The 17,828-nt window shown below is 45.7% G+C and overlaps 1 protein-coding gene across 2 annotated transcripts in view; it reads right to left on the reverse strand.

Moving 5' to 3' along the window:
* gphnb (gephyrin b) overlaps positions 1-17,828 on the reverse strand; it is a 412,308-nt gene that overhangs the window by 159,903 nt on the left and 234,577 nt on the right. For both annotated transcript variants that reach the window (XM_060916134.1, XM_060916133.1), the window contains exon 6: positions 6,406-6,472. In XM_060916134.1, coding sequence (XP_060772117.1) covers positions 6,406-6,472 — 67 coding nt within the window. The remainder of the gene's footprint in view (positions 1-6,405; positions 6,473-17,828) is intronic.

Genomic DNA, 17,828 nt, shown 5'->3' on the forward strand with positions numbered 1-17,828 from the left:
TAACAACACACAAGAAAACCACACACGTTATCGACTGGCCAGAAACAACTGCCAAAGAGAGCTCCGCCGCCTTCAAAACCAGTGGTGGCTGGACCGCGCAAAGGAAATCGAGCAGTATGCTGAACAACACAACTCAAGATAATTTTTTCAGTCGGTTAAGTTTGTGTACCAGCGTCGCCAAAGCGGCATCAGTCCTATCAATGATGATCAAGGAAACCATCTACTGGAAAAAGAGGCTATTTTGGGTCATTGGAGGCAATACTTCAGCGAGCTTCTGAATCAACCAGGATCGGCATCTATCAGTGTCCTTGGTGAACTACCACAGGAAGAGTTATTGAGCGATCTTGAACTACCTCCAACCATTGGGGAAGTCAAGTCAGCACTTGACCACCTTGCATACAATAAAGCTCCCGGCCCCGACAATATCCCTGCCGAGGTTCTTAAAGCTGGTGGCCTTCCCCTCATCTCGGAGCTTCAAAGCCTTCTCCTCTCTATTTGGCAGGAGGAAAGAGTGCCCCAAGATATGAAAAATGGAAACATCATTACTATCTTCAAAAAGAAATGCCGTTTCAATTGTAACAACTACCGGGGGATCACACTCCTATCAGTCACTGGAAAATTGTTCGTGCGTGTTATCTTGAATCGAATATGGCTTTGCATAGAGAAATATATTCCTGAGGCACAATGCAGTTTCAGGGGTGGTCGTTCTACAAGTGACATGATGTTTGCCCTCCGTCAGCTCTTGGAGAAGTGCAGGGAACAACACCAGCAGCTGCACATTGTTTTCATGGACTTAGTCAAAGCCTTCGATACGGTCAATCGCCCCCTCATGTGGGCACTGCTGAAGAAAGTGGGGATACTGCAGAAAATCGTCAACATTATACAAAGTTTTCATGACGGCATGGAAGCACGAGTACTCATAAGTGGAGAACTTACAGAACCGCTTGAAGTAACTAATGGACTTCGTCAAGGATGCATCCTGGCACCGACGCTGTTTATTCTTCTCTTCTCGTTCGTCCTTCGCCATGCTCACAAAACCATCCCAGAATTTGGCATTGACATCAAGTATAAGCTTGATGGCAGGCTATTCAATCTTCAGAGGCTCAAAGCTAAGTCGACGGTGACTACAAGACTCAACAATTTCCTTTATGCCGATGATGCTGCCTTGGCCACAAACACACCTGAATCTCTACAAGAGGGTGTCACAGCATTACACGAGTCTTGCAAGACCTGGGGCTTAACAATCAGTAAGCCAAAGACAGAGGTAATGCATGTACAGTTTGACGATCCTCCTGTTATCATGATACACGATTCGGAGCTTAAACAGGCTCAGACCTTTACATACCTTGGGGGCAACTTGTCTGGAGACTCAAGTCTCGACTCAGAGATCCAACGTCGCATCAGCCGAGGAGCAGCTGCATTTAGTGTGCTAAGGACAAGATGCTTCAACAGAGAAGGTCTTACTTTGTCTACCAAGCTCACGGTGTATAGAGCTATAGTTCTACCATCTCTCCTTTACGGATCTGAGACGTGGCCAACCCTTGCACACCACATCCGGCGTCTGGAGGTTTTCCACCAAAGATCGCTTCGGCAGATTCTGAAGGTAAAGTGGTGGCAACACATAACTAATGATGAGATCTCGAAATGCACCAACTCTACCACCATTGAGACCCAGATCCGAAACAATAGACTCCACTGGCTTGGCCATGTATCACGGGTGGATGATTCTAGGATTCCAAAACAACTGCTCTTCAGCGAGCTGGCGCTTGGAAAGCATGACCCGCGCAAACGCTGGAAGGACTGTGCAAAAGAATATCTCCGCTCCTTCGGCCTAGCAACTGACACATGGTTCCAGACTGCACAAGATCGCCTTGCATGGAAACATGCCTTGTGTTCGGGCAGACAGCTCAGTGAGGAATGCCTCTCCTCTTGAGCTGCTGAGCGGCACAAAAAGAGGCACAAAAGGGCTAAGGGTCCCCCATCGTCATAATATGACGGGGACCATAAGTAAGTAAGTATGAAATCGAAAGGCCTATTTTCTGAACGGTAAAGCCTGAGGACAGTTCGCTCACACTGGTCAGTAACTTGCCTGTTTCCAACCCAACAGCCATGCAGCATCGATAATTTATGGATTCATTATGATTTTTGTCCCCATTAAGGAAATGTGCCATGATATTTATCAGCTCTGTTTCACTGTTATGTTGATGAAATAGCTTAACTAAATTACAAGCTGCTTGACTTAAAATATTAGCAACATTCCCACCCTTACTTCTGGAAAACCGAGTTACAGTAGTTACACCATGGTGTTGTTGAATTCTTGACTCTGCTTGGTCAGAAGGTTGTGAGTAAATTTGCTCTGACAGAAAGCACAGGCTGTAATTTCATTGATAGGTTTATATTAATGCACAAGTTTTAATACGTTGTTGTTTCTATAATAATGACTCGTTCAACAGGACTAAAGTAAAATTAAACTAGTAAATAAAGTAATAATAAAATAGATGAAAAAAATGTTTTTATTTAACAAAGAAAAAGGCATAGCTGTAGATATGATGAAGTTTTGGAAAGGAGACATTTATTAAACTTTTATGGAAGAGATCTTGAGTGCCAGGAATTAAGGGATTTAGTAGTTCATACATTTTCTGTCATTCTGGAAAAAGGACTTTGTACTGTTTGGTTGATCTGCAACATGAGCAACAAAGCAACGCAAAAAAAAATGGCTGGTGAAGGACATGTTACAGCTGCTATAGCATAAGTGATAAACTTGCATAATGCACATTCAACAACATTAAACATAATTATAAATGGTTAAAAAGTATCGTGTCATTCATTAATAAATTAAACATCGCTGTGGTATATTTTGACAAGTTTATATGTCAACTTTTAATATTGTACACATGAGATGTTGTTTTCTCTCAACAGAGAGAGAGAGAGAGAGAGAGAGAGAGAGAGATATGCAGCGGAGCATTAATGGTAGGGTGGGGAGTCAGAGCTGCTCCACTCAGCATGTAACAGTTCATCCTCAGAGAGGATCAGAGAGATCAGAGGGGGTAAAAGCTCAGCTCTGTGGGTCAAACATATCACATGGAGCCCATTTCTTCAACACTGAATGATACTGTATCACACACAGACAGCCATGAATCATATCAGATCAAATCAGTAGCTGCTTTAAATGTATATTTTATATTTTCCATATCAAGGTAAGCGTTGTCTCTTAAATCCCACACCCTGAATCCCAGAGCCTTATCTGCTCTAAGAGGCTGTAGAACACTTCCTGTGGAGGGCGACAGTGATCAGGAAGCTCTTTGTGTTTTTTTTCCTGCTTGAATTCTCAGCCACATTATATGCAGAATACCGAATACTGAAGTGGGTGGCATGGTGGTGTAGTGGTTAGCACTGTCACCTCACAGCAAGAAGGTTCTGGGTTCGAGCCCAGTGGCCGACGAGGGCCTTTCTGTGTGGAGTTTGCATGTTCTCCCCGTGTCTGCGTGGGTTTCCTCCGGGTGCTCCGGTTTCCCCCACAGTCCAAAGACATGCAGGTTAGGTTAACTGTTGACTCTAAATTGACCGTAGGTGTGAATGTGAGTGTGAATGGTTGTTTGTCTCTATGTGTCAGCCCTGAGATGATCTGGCGACTTGTCCAGGGTGTACCCTGCCTCTCGCCCATAGTCAGCTGGGATAGGCTCCAGCTTGCCTGCGACCCTGTAGGACAGGATAAGCCGCTACAGATAATGGATGGATGGATGAATACTGAAGTCTAGCTGGTTGGGCAATAGAGCAGTATAGTGAATACTCCTTGGCTTGGATATTACAATACACAACACTGATTGGTCATACATTATATACGGTAATAATACATTATATATTGACTGGGTGGGGGCACCATGATGTAGTGGTTAGCACTGTCGTCTCACAGCAAGAAGGTTCTGGGTTTGAGCCCAGTGGCCGACAGGGGTCTTTCTGTGTGGAGTTTGCATGCTGTCTGTGTGGGTTTCCTCCGGGTGCTCTGGTTTCCCCCACAGTCCAAAGACATGCGGTTAGGCTAATTCATCCATCCATCCATTGATCCATTATCTGTAGCTGCTTATCCTGTACAGGGTCGCGGGCAAGCTGGAGACTATCCCAGCTGACTATGGGCGAGAGGCAGGGTACACCCTGGACAAGTCATGAGATAATCGCAGGGCTGGTTAGGCTAATTGGTGGCTCTAACTTGATCATAGGTGTGAATGGTTGTTTGTCTCTATGTGTCAGCCCTGTGATGATCTGGCGACTTGTCCAGGGTGTACCCTGCCTCTCGCCCATAGTTAGCTGGGATAGGCTCCAGCTTGCCTGCAACCCTGCACAGGATAAGTGGTTACAGATAATGGATGGATGTTGACTGGATGGACAGAACATTATTATAGCCAGGTTCTTGCCTGAACTGAAAATCACATCATCAGTTTTTCTTTGGCTAATCAGAAACAAGGTACACCACCACACTTGCCAGAGCAGTTGAGGGTTAGGTGCTTTGCTCAAGGGCACTTGAGCTGATCCTGCTGGTTTAGGGAATTGAACCAGCGACCTTTTGGTCCCAAAGCTGTTTCTCTAACCATTTGGCCATGGCTTCCCAAAACATTATGATACTGCATACTGATTGGTTCAGTAGGATCATACAGATTGGGGTGCAGGACAGTGGCATACTGAATACTGATTGGCTGTGAGGAACAATACTGAATATTGATTGGATGTGAAGATCAATACAGAATACTGATTAGTTGTGTAGAAAATGAAAAGCAGAGCAGTTAGGACTTGCCATATCTGACCTGTTCTGATCTACTCCAACCCATATGAGAAAAACAAAACAAACAAACAAACATAAAAACACTGGCACTGTCGCCTCACAGCAAGAAGGTTCTGGGTTCGAGCCCAGTGGCTGATGGGGGCCTTTCTATGTGGAGTTTCCATGTTCTCCCCGTGTCTGCGTGGGTTTCCTCCGGGTGCTCCGGTTTCCCCCACAGTTCAAAGACATGCGGTTAGGTTAACATGGGGTAGCCATGGCCTGTGGTTGGGCTGAAGTGCCCTTGAGCAAGGGCACCTAAGTCACAACTGTTCCCTGGGCGCTGTAGCATAGCTGCCCACTGCTATGGGTGTGCTCATTGCTCACTTGTGTGCGTGTGTGTTTACTGCTTCAGATGGGTTAAATGCACAGGTTAAATTTCACTGGGTGTTTAAGTCTGTGCTTGAGTGTATGTGTGACAAATAAAGGCTTCTTGGCTTCTTCTAAGAACGTCTGGTCTTGAGGCTTTTTTTTCTGTACTTCCAGTGCACAAAATTTTTCATATTTTTCACTCACTTCATGTGGACATAGAGCATAACGAGTACCCCAGTAGTCACTTCAGTATTTGAATACTTCTCTTCAAACAATGATCTGGATATTTGAGTCCTCGCTGAATGTGTTCCCCTTAAACTAAAACTAAACTTAAACTTTAACCCTTTGTGGTTCAACGTTGCTGTATTATGACCCAGATCTTTGACCCTAGCTTATTAGAAAGTTAAACCAGGCGAAGAAATATTGGCGACTGTACCGTGACAATACAATGTTGTCGTCTTCTTGTGCAGGACAGTAGTGTACTGGACACTGGCTAGTTGTGTAGGACAATGCTATATGGAATACTGACTGGTTGTGCAGGAGAGTAATATATTGAATACTGATTAGTTGTGTAGCACACTGCTGTACTGAATACTGATTGGTTGTGTGAAGTAGCAGAATGCTGAATAATAATTAGTTGTGTTGAACAACTCTTTAGTTTATTCACAGCAGTAAACTTTCTTGTGTTTGGACGAAGCTCTCTAAAATGAAAATATGATAATGGTGATTCTGTTTTCTTTGTTGACTGTTGACTTTAAATTGAAATTATGCAAACAGGAAACTCACACAGATTCACAGACAACATGCCAGAATGTTCCAGAAGAGAGGAGCCTGCAATCCTGGACAGTTAGTGCATAGATTGAAGTCAGCGAAATCAATAACATGGAAAACCCATTAAGCAGTGGGTCCTGCCAAACCTGATCTCTCACACTCCATTGAGTTTCATACCATGTAGGGTCTAATAAAAGTCAGAGAGTATAGTCCTTACACTTGTAACTTTAATTGCTCCAGGGACTGCAGGTAATATGGCAGCAGATGGGTGGAGGTACTGTAACTGATTCATGAAGAAAAAGAGATTATATTAATGATGAAACTTGATCTGTAAGGAGAAACAGATGGGAAAGAAGCTGGCAAAGAGAGAGAGAGAGAGAGAGAGAGAGAGAGAGAGAGAGAGAGAGAGAGGACAGTTGAGATGATTGAGGATAAAAGGAACCACCACTTGCTCGCTCTCTCTCTCTCTCTCTAACACACACACACACATACACACACACACACCTTACCTGTGAGCCTTTCTTGCTCCCAGGCAAGTTGATAATAAGTGTTTTCCCACGGATACCACACACCGGTCTGTAAAAAGAAAATATTACATCTGAAAATCACAAACCTTTATGCTACATATTTCTAAGTTTCTAACAAAACACAAACTTTTGTACATTCACGTTCTGTGCAGAAACTGTACATCTCCATGCACCTGAGACAGAGGTACTACACACCTGTACATACCTGAAAATTAGACACTACTGGTTTGTACAAGCCTGAGGAAGAGGTACTACACACCTGTACACACTACTCATTTGTACATGCCTGAAGAAGAGATACTATACAACTGTACACCACAGGCGCAGATAGAGGGGGGGACGGGGGGGATTCGTCCCACCCAGATTTAAATTCACCTCGTTCGGTCCCCCCCACTTATAGGGAGGAAAAAACGTCTATGCTGTCTTTCTTTGCATAAGGCAAACCTCAGGGAAAAATCAAAAGACTAATTACCATTCGGTTTATTGAGGTGCACAGCAGTACAGACATAGTTGCAACTGCGCAGACTGCACAGGTTGCGAGCTCGAGCTTGGTTGCTATGGTTACAAGTTTGACAGGCATATCGGGGACAGCTCCTCCTAGTTCAGGACCCCAACACGGCATGATGAAGGGTGCCAAAAGGCAGAAAACGACTGCATCGTTTAAAAAAAACAACAAAAAAAAAAACGACTGTAAGTAAACTGTGCCTTACTTGATCATATCACCTTGCAATTTTTTGATACACTCTTAAAACATGTGTTGAAAATAACACAACTTGCGTTGTTTTTTAACACATCTCTATGTCCAGATTGGAACAACAGAACTTTTGTTCATTTTAACACATTATTTGTTATTTGTGCAATTTTGGTGTTAAATATTTCTGAAATATAACACAACTCTTGTTGAAATTAAACTTGCACAAAAGATGTGTTGATTTCCAACACATTCGTTTTAAGAGTGTAGTCTGTTCAAAGTAATGTCGTAGTGAAAGTAAAATCGTACGGAGTAGAGATGCCTTTCTGGTAGCCTCCTTCTTTCGGTGGTAGCCTGTAGATACAGTGCTCAGAAGGCAGTTTTAATGTTTAATCTGGCGTTCCCTGCCATAATTTCAGCGAGCATATTGTTTCATAAGGAAACTTTGCGAAGAGTTGTTGACTGACTGCCGCTCACGCAACACACAGGCATAGTTAGAAAGTCAGGATGCACTGGTTTACACTTTACACACACACACGTAGCCCAGCCTCTCGCTATGTTTAACAGTTGGAACTTAGCGGTTTTAAAACTAGTTTTGCAGTTTTGCAATTTCTGTGCGTGATGATAATGTGTAAACTTTGGATTTCCATAGGTTATGTTAAAATGTTATCATTGTCCTGGCCTGCAGGTAGTTCCTGGTGATGGCAGTGAGGGAGGTGAAATAACATGTATACACACTACCGTTCAAAAGTTTGGGGTCACCCAGACAATTTTGTTTTTTCCATGAAAAGTCACACTTTTATTTACCACCATAAGTTGTAAAATGAATAGAAAATATAGTCAAGACATTTTTCTGGCCATTTTGAGCATTTAATTGACCCCACAAATGTGATGCTCCAGAAACTCAATCTGCTCAAAGGAAGGTCAGTTTTATAGCTTCTCTAAAGAGCTAAACTGTTGTCAGCTGTGCTAACATGATTGTACAAGGGTTTTCTAATCATCCATTAGCCTTCTGAGGCAATGAGCAAACACATTGTACCATTAGAACACTGGAGTGATAGTTGCTGGAAATGGGCCTCTATACACCTATGGAGATATTGCACCAAAAACCAGACATTTGCAGCTAGAATAGTCATTTACCACATTAGCAATGTATAGAGTGGATTTCTGATTAGTTTAAAGTGATCTTCATTGAAAAGAACAGTGCTTTTCTTTCAAAAATAAGGACATTTCAAAGTGACCCATATATATATATATATATATATATATATATATATATATATATATATATATATATATACACACAAAATGGAATAATTTGCTGACAGCTCAGTCCCCCCCAGTTCAAAAATCCTATCTGCGCCCCTGCTGTACACACCTGTACATACCTGAAGACGAGACACTACTGGTTTGTACATGCCTGAGAAAGAGGTTCTACACACCTGTACACACCTGAGGAAGAGGTACTATACACCAGTACACACTACTGATTTGTACATGCCTGAAGAAGAGATACTATATAAGTGTGTACACCTGAGAAAGAGGTATTACACACCTGTATGAACTTGAAGAAGAGATACTACACACCAGTACACACCTGAGGAAAAGGTACTACACACCAGTACACACCTGAGAAAGATGTACTACATACCTGTACACACCAAGAGAAACTACACAACTATACACACATGAAGAAGAGATACTACACAACTGTACACACCTGAGGAAGAGATACTACACACCTGAGAAAGAAGTACTACACACCTGTACACACCTGAGGAAGAGGTACTACACACCTGTACACACCTGAGAAAGAGGTACTACACACCTGTACACACCTGAGGAAGAGGCACTACACAACTGTACACACCTGAAGAAGAGATACTACACAACTGTACAGAACTGAAGAAGAGATACTACACACCTGAGAAAGAAGTACTACACACCTGTACACACCTGAGGAAGAGGTACTACACACCTGTACACACCTGAGGAAGAGGCACTACACAACTGTACACACCTAAAGAAGAGATACTACACAACTGTACAGAACTGAAGAAGAGATACTACACACCTGAGAAAGAAGTACTACACACCTGTACACACCTGAGGAAGAGGTACTACACACCTGTACACACCTGAGAAAGAGGTACTACACACCTGTACACACCTGAGGAAGAGGTACTACACAACTGTACACACCTGAGAAAGAGGTACTACACACCTGAGAAAGAGGTACTACACACCTGTACACACCTGAGGAAGAGGTACTACACACCTGCACACACCTGAGGAAGAGGTACTACACACCTGTACACACCTGAGGAAGAGGTACTACACACCTGTACACACCTGAGGAAGAGGCACTACACACCTGTACACACCTGAGGAAGAAGTACTACACAACTGTACACACCTGAGAAAGAGGTACTACACACCTGAGAAAGAGGTACTACACACCTGTACACACCTGAGGAAGAGGTACTACACACCTGTACACACCTGAGGAAGAGGCACTACACACCTGTACACACCTGAGGAAGAGGTACTACACACCTGTACACACCTGAGAAAGAGGTACTACACACCTGTACACACCTGAGGAAGCGGTACTACACACCTGTACACACCTGAGGAAGAGGTACTACACACCTGTACACACCTGAGGAAGAGGTACTACACACCTGCACACACCTGAGGAAGAGGTACTACACACCTGTACACACCTGAGGAAGAGGTACTACACACCTGTACACACCTGAGGAAGAGGCACTACACACCTGTACACACCTGAGGAAGAAGTACTACACAACTGTACACACCTGAGAAAGAGGTACTACACACCTGAGAAAGAGGTACTACACACCTGTACACACCTGAGGAAGAGGTACTACACACCTGTACACACCTGAGGAAGAGGCACTACACACCTGTACACACCTGAGGAAGAGGTACTACACACCTGTACACACCTGAGGAAGAGGTACTACACAACTGTACACACCTGAGAAAGAGGTACTACACACCTGAGAAAGAGGTACTACACACCTGTACACACCTGAGGAAGAGGTACTATACACCTGTACACACCTGAGGAAGAGGTACTACACACCTGTACACACCTGAGGAAGAGGTACTACACAACTGTACACACCTGAGAAAGAGGTACTACACACCTGAGAAAGAGGTACTACACACCTGTACACACCTGAGGAAGAGGTACTACACACCTGTACACACCTGAGGAAGAGGTACTACACACCTGTACACACCTGAGGAAGAGGTACTACATACCTGTACACACCTGAGGAAGAGGCACTACACACCTGTACACACCTGAGGAAGAAGTACTACACAACTGTACACACCTGAGAAAGAGGTACTACACACCTGAGAAAGAGGTACTACACACCTGTACACACCTGAGGAAGAGGTACTACACACCTGTACACACCTGAGGAAGAGGCACTACACACCTGTACACACCTGAGGAAGAGGCACTACACACCTGTATACACCTGAGGAAGAGGCATTACACACCTGTACACACCTGAGGAAGAGGCACTACACACCTGTACACACCTGAGGAAGAGGCACTACACAACTGTACACACCTGAGGAAGAGGCACTACACACCTGTACACACCTGAAGAAGATGTACTACACACCTGTACACACCTGAGGAAGAGGTACTACACACCTGTACACACCTGAGGAAGCGGTACTACACACCTGTACACACCTGAGGAAAAGGTACTACACACCTGTACACACCTGAGGAAGAGGTACTACACACCTGTACACACCTGAGGAAGAGGTACTACACACCTGTACACACCTGAGGAAGAAGTACTACACAACTGTACACACCTGAGAAAGAGGTACTACACACCTGAGAAAGAGGTAGTACACACCTGTACACACCTGAGGAAGAGGTACTACACACCTGTACACACCTGAGGAAGAGGCACTACACACCTGTTCACACCTGAGGAAGAGGCACTACACACCTGTATACACCTGAGGAAGAGGCACTACACACCTGTACACACCTGAGGAAGGGGCACTACACACCTGTACACACCTGAGGAAGAGGCACTACACACCTGTATACACCTGAGGAAGAGGCACTACACACCTGTACACACCTGAGGAAGAGGTACTACACACCTGTACACACCTGAGGAAGACGCACTACACACCTGTACACACCTGAGGAAGAGGCACTACACAACTGTACACACCTGAGGAAGAGGCACTACACACCTGTACACACCTGAAGAAGATGTACTACACACCTGTACACACCTGAGGAAGAGGTACTACACACCTGTACACACCTGAGGAAAAGGTACTACACACCTGTACACACCTGAAGAAGATATACTACACACCTGTACACACCTGAGGAAGAGGTACTACACACCTGTACAACCCTGAGGAAGAAGTACTACACAACTGTACACACCTGAAGAAGATATACTACACACCTGTACACACCTGAGGAAGAGGTACTACACACCTGAGGAAGAGGTACTACACACCTGTACACACCTGAGGAAGAGGTACTACACACCTGTACACACTTAAGGAAGCGGTACTACACAACTGTACACACCTGAAGAAGAGGCACTACACACCTGTACACACCTGAGGAAGAGGTACTACACACCTGTACACACTTAAGGAAGCGGTACTACACAACTGTACACACCTGAAGAAGAGGCACTACACACCTGTACACACCTGAAGAAGATATACTACACACCTGTACAGAACTGAAGAAGAGATACTACACACCTGAGAAAGAAGTACTACACACCTGTACACACCTGAGGAAGAGGTACTACACACCTGTACACACCTGAGGAAGAGGCACTACACAACTGTACACACCTAAAGAAGAGATACTACACAACTGTACAGAACTGAAGAAGAGATACTACACACCTGAGAAAGAAGTACTACACACCTGTACACACCTGAGGAAGAGGTACTACACACCTGTACACACCTGAGAAAGAGGTACTACACACCTGTACACACCTGAGGAAGAGGTACTACACAACTGTACACACCTGAGAAAGAGGTACTACACACCTGAGAAAGAGGTACTACACACCTGTACACACCTGAGGAAGAGGTACTACACACCTGCACACACCTGAGGAAGAGGTACTACACACCTGTACACACCTGAGGAAGAGGTACTACACACCTGTACACACCTGAGGAAGAGGCACTACACACCTGTACACACCTGAGGAAGAAGTACTACACAACTGTACACACCTGAGAAAGAGGTACTACACACCTGAGAAAGAGGTACTACACACCTGTACACACCTGAGGAAGAGGTACTACACACCTGTACACACCTGAGGAAGAGGCACTACACACCTGTACACACCTGAGGAAGAGGTACTACACACCTGTACACACCTGAGAAAGAGGTACTACACACCTGTACACACCTGAGGAAGCGGTACTACACACCTGTACACACCTGAGGAAGAGGTACTACACACCTGTACACACCTGAGGAAGAGGTACTACACACCTGCACACACCTGAGGAAGAGGTACTACACACCTGTACACACCTGAGGAAGAGGTACTACACACCTGTACACACCTGAGGAAGAGGCACTACACACCTGTACACACCTGAGGAAGAAGTACTACACAACTGTACACACCTGAGAAAGAGGTACTACACACCTGAGAAAGAGGTACTACACACCTGTACACACCTGAGGAAGAGGTACTACACACCTGTACACACCTGAGGAAGAGGCACTACACACCTGTACACACCTGAGGAAGAGGTACTACACACCTGTACACACCTGAGGAAGAGGTACTACACAACTGTACACACCTGAGAAAGAGGTACTACACACCTGAGAAAGAGGTACTACACACCTGTACACACCTGAGGAAGAGGTACTATACACCTGTACACACCTGAGGAAGAGGTACTACACACCTGTACACACCTGAGGAAGAGGTACTACACAACTGTACACACCTGAGAAAGAGGTACTACACACCTGAGAAAGAGGTACTACACACCTGTACACACCTGAGGAAGAGGTACTACACACCTGTACACACCTGAGGAAGAGGTACTACACACCTGTACACACCTGAGGAAGAGGTACTACATACCTGTACACACCTGAGGAAGAGGCACTACACACCTGTACACACCTGAGGAAGAAGTACTACACAACTGTACACACCTGAGAAAGAGGTACTACACACCTGAGAAAGAGGTACTACACACCTGTACACACCTGAGGAAGAGGTACTACACACCTGTACACACCTGAGGAAGAGGCACTACACACCTGTACACACCTGAGGAAGAGGCACTACACACCTGTATACACCTGAGGAAGAGGCATTACACACCTGTACACACCTGAGGAAGAGGCACTACACACCTGTACACACCTGAGGAAGAGGCACTACACAACTGTACACACCTGAGGAAGAGGCACTACACACCTGTACACACCTGAAGAAGATGTACTACACACCTGTACACACCTGAGGAAGAGGTACTACACACCTGTACACACCTGAGGAAGCGGTACTACACACCTGTACACACCTGAGGAAAAGGTACTACACACCTGTACACACCTGAGGAAGAGGTACTACACACCTGTACACACCTGAGGAAGAGGTACTACACACCTGTACACACCTGAGGAAGAAGTACTACACAACTGTACACACCTGAGAAAGAGGTACTACACACCTGAGAAAGAGGTAGTACACACCTGTACACACCTGAGGAAGAGGTACTACACACCTGTACACACCTGAGGAAGAGGCACTACACACCTGTTCACACCTGAGGAAGAGGCACTACACACCTGTATACACCTGAGGAAGAGGCACTACACACCTGTACACACCTGAGGAAGGGGCACTACACACCTGTACACACCTGAGGAAGAGGCACTACACACCTGTATACACCTGAGGAAGAGGCACTACACACCTGTACACACCTGAGGAAGAGGTACTACACACCTGTACACACCTGAGGAAGACGCACTACACACCTGTACACACCTGAGGAAGAGGCACTACACAACTGTACACACCTGAGGAAGAGGCACTACACACCTGTACACACCTGAAGAAGATGTACTACACACCTGTACACACCTGAGGAAGAGGTACTACACACCTGTACACACCTGAGGAAAAGGTACTACACACCTGTACACACCTGAAGAAGATATACTACACACCTGTACACACCTGAGGAAGAGGTACTACACACCTGTACAACCCTGAGGAAGAAGTACTACACAACTGTACACACCTGAAGAAGATATACTACACACCTGTACACACCTGAGGAAGAGGTACTACACACCTGAGGAAGAGGTACTACACACCTGTACACACCTGAGGAAGAGGTACTACACACCTGTACACACTTAAGGAAGCGGTACTACACAACTGTACACACCTGAAGAAGAGGCACTACACACCTGTACACACCTGAAGAAGATATACTACACACCTGTACACACCTGAGGAAGAGGTACTACACACCTGTACAACCCTGAGGAAGAAGTACTACACAACTGTACACACCTGAAGAAGATATACTACACACCTGTACACACCTGAGGAAGAGGTACTACACACCTGAGGAAGAGGTACTACACACCTGTACACACCTGAGGAAGAGGTACTACACACCTGTACACACTTAAGGAAGCGGTACTACACAACTGTACACACCTGAAGAAGAGGCACTACACACCTGTACACACCTGAAGAAGATGTACTACACACCTGTACACACCTGAGGAAGAGGTACTACACACCTGTACACACCTGAGGAAGCGGTACTACACACCTGTACACACCTGAGGAAGCGGTACTACACACCTGTACACACCTGAGGAAGAGGTACTACACACCTGTACACACCTGAGGAAGAGGTACTACACACCTGTACACACCTGAGGAAGAGGTACTACACACCTGTACACACCTGAGGAAGAAGTACTACACAACTGTACACACCTGAGAAAGAGGTACTACACACCTGAGAAAGAGGTAGTACACACCTGTACACACCTGAGGAAGAGGTACTACACACCTGTACACACCTGAGGAAGAGGCACTACACACCTGTACACACCTGAGGAAGAGGCACTACACACCTGTACACACCTGAGGAAGAAGTACTACACAACTGTACACACCTGAGAAAGAGGTACTACACACCTGAGTAAGAGGTACTACACACCTGTACACACCTGAGGAAGAGGTACTACACACCTGTACACACCTGAGGAAGAGGCACTACACACCTGTACACACCTGAGGAAGAGGTACTACACACCTGTACACACCTGAGGAAGAGGTACTACACAACTGTACACACCTGAGAAAGAGGTACTACACACCTGAGAAAGAGGTACTACACACCTGTACACACCTGAGGAAGAGGTACTACACACCTGTACACACCTGAGGAAGAGGTACTACACAACTGTACACACCTGAGAAAGAGGTACTACACACCTGAGAAAGAGGTACTACACACCTGTACACACCTGAGGAAGAGGTACTACACACCTGTACACACCTGAGGAAGAGGTACTACACACCTGTACACACCTGAGGAAGAGGTACTACATACCTGTACACACCTGAGGAAGAGGCACTACACACCTGTACACACCTGAGGAAGAGGTACTACACAACTGTACACACCTGAGAAAGAGGTACTACACACCTGAGAAAGAGGTACTACACACCTGTACACACCTGAGGAAGAGGTACTACACACCTGTACACACCTGAGGAAGAGGTACTACACAACTGTACACACCTGAGAAAGAGGTACTACACACCTGAGAAAGAGGTACTACACACCTGTACACACCTGAGGAAGAGGTACTACACACCTGTACACACCTGAGGAAGAGGTACTACACAACTGTACACACCTGAGAAAGAGGTACTACACACCTGAGAAAGAGGTACTACACACCTGTACACACCTGAGGAAGAGGTACTACACACCTGTACACACCTGAGGAAGAGGTACTACACACCTGTACACACCTGAGGAAGAGGTACTACATACCTGTACACACCTGAGGAAGAGGCACTACACACCTGTACACACCTGAGGAAGAAGTACTACACAACTGTACACACCTGAGAAAGAGGTACTACACACCTGAGAAAGAGGTACTACACACCTGTACACACCTGAGGAAGAGGTACTACACACCTGTACACACCTGAGGAAGAGGCACTACACACCTGTACACACCTGAGGAAGAGGCACTACACACCTGTATACACCTGAGGAAGAGGCATTACACACCTGTACACACCTGAGGAAGAGGCACTACACACCTGTACACACCTGAGGAAGAGGCACTACACAACTGTACACACCTGAGGAAGAGGCACTACACACCTGTACACACCTGAAGAAGATGTACTACACACCTGTACACACCTGAGGAAGAGGTACTACACACCTGTACACACCTGAGGAAGCGGTACTACACACCTGTACACACCTGAGGAAAAGGTACTACACACCTGTACACACCTGAGGAAGAGGTACTACACACCTGTACACACCTGAGGAAGAGGTACTACACACCTGTACACACCTGAGGAAGAAGTACTACACAACTGTACACACCTGAGAAAGAGGTACTACACACCTGAGAAAGAGGTAGTACACACCTGTACACACCTGAGGAAGAGGTACTACACACCTGTACACACCTGAGGAAGAGGCACTACACACCTGTACACACCTGAGGAAGAGGCACTACACACCTGTATACACCTGAGGAAGAGGCACTACACACCTGTACACACCTGAGGAAGGGGCACTACACACCTGTACACACCTGAGGAAGAGGCACTACACACCTGTATACACCTGAGGAAGAGGCACTACACACCTGTACACACCTGAGGAAGAGGTACTACACACCTGTACACACCTGAGGAAGACGCACTACACACCTGTACACACCTGAGGAAGAGGCACTACACAACTGTACACACCTGAGGAAGAGGCACTACACACCTGTACACACCTGAAGAAGATGTACTACACACCTGTACACACCTGAGGAAGAGGTACTACACACCTGTACACACCTGAGGAAAAGGTACTACACACCTGTACACACCTGAAGAAGATATACTACACACCTGTACACACCTGAGGAAGAGGTACTACACACCTGTACAACCCTGAGGAAGAAGTACTACACAACTGTACACACCTGAAGAAGATATACTACACACCTGTACACACCTGAGGAAGAGGTACTACACACCTGAGGAAGAGGTACTACACACCTGTACACACCTGAGGAAGAGGTACTACACACCTGTACACACTTAAGGAAGCGGTACTACACAACTGTACACACCTGAAGAAGAGGCACTACACACCTGTACACACCTGAAGAAGATGTACTACACACCTGTACACACCTGAGGAAGAGGTACTACACACCTGTACACACCTGAGGAAGCGGTACTACACACCTGTACACACCTGAGGAAGCGGTACTACACACCTGTACACACCTGAGGAAAAGGTACTACACACCTGTACACACCTGAGGAAGAGGTACTACACACCTGTACACACCTGAGGAAGAGGTACTACACACCTGTACACACCT

This window comes from Neoarius graeffei, chromosome 3, assembly GCF_027579695.1.
Source record: "Neoarius graeffei isolate fNeoGra1 chromosome 3, fNeoGra1.pri, whole genome shotgun sequence".
Classification (NCBI taxonomy): domain Eukaryota; kingdom Metazoa; phylum Chordata; class Actinopteri; order Siluriformes; family Ariidae; genus Neoarius; species Neoarius graeffei.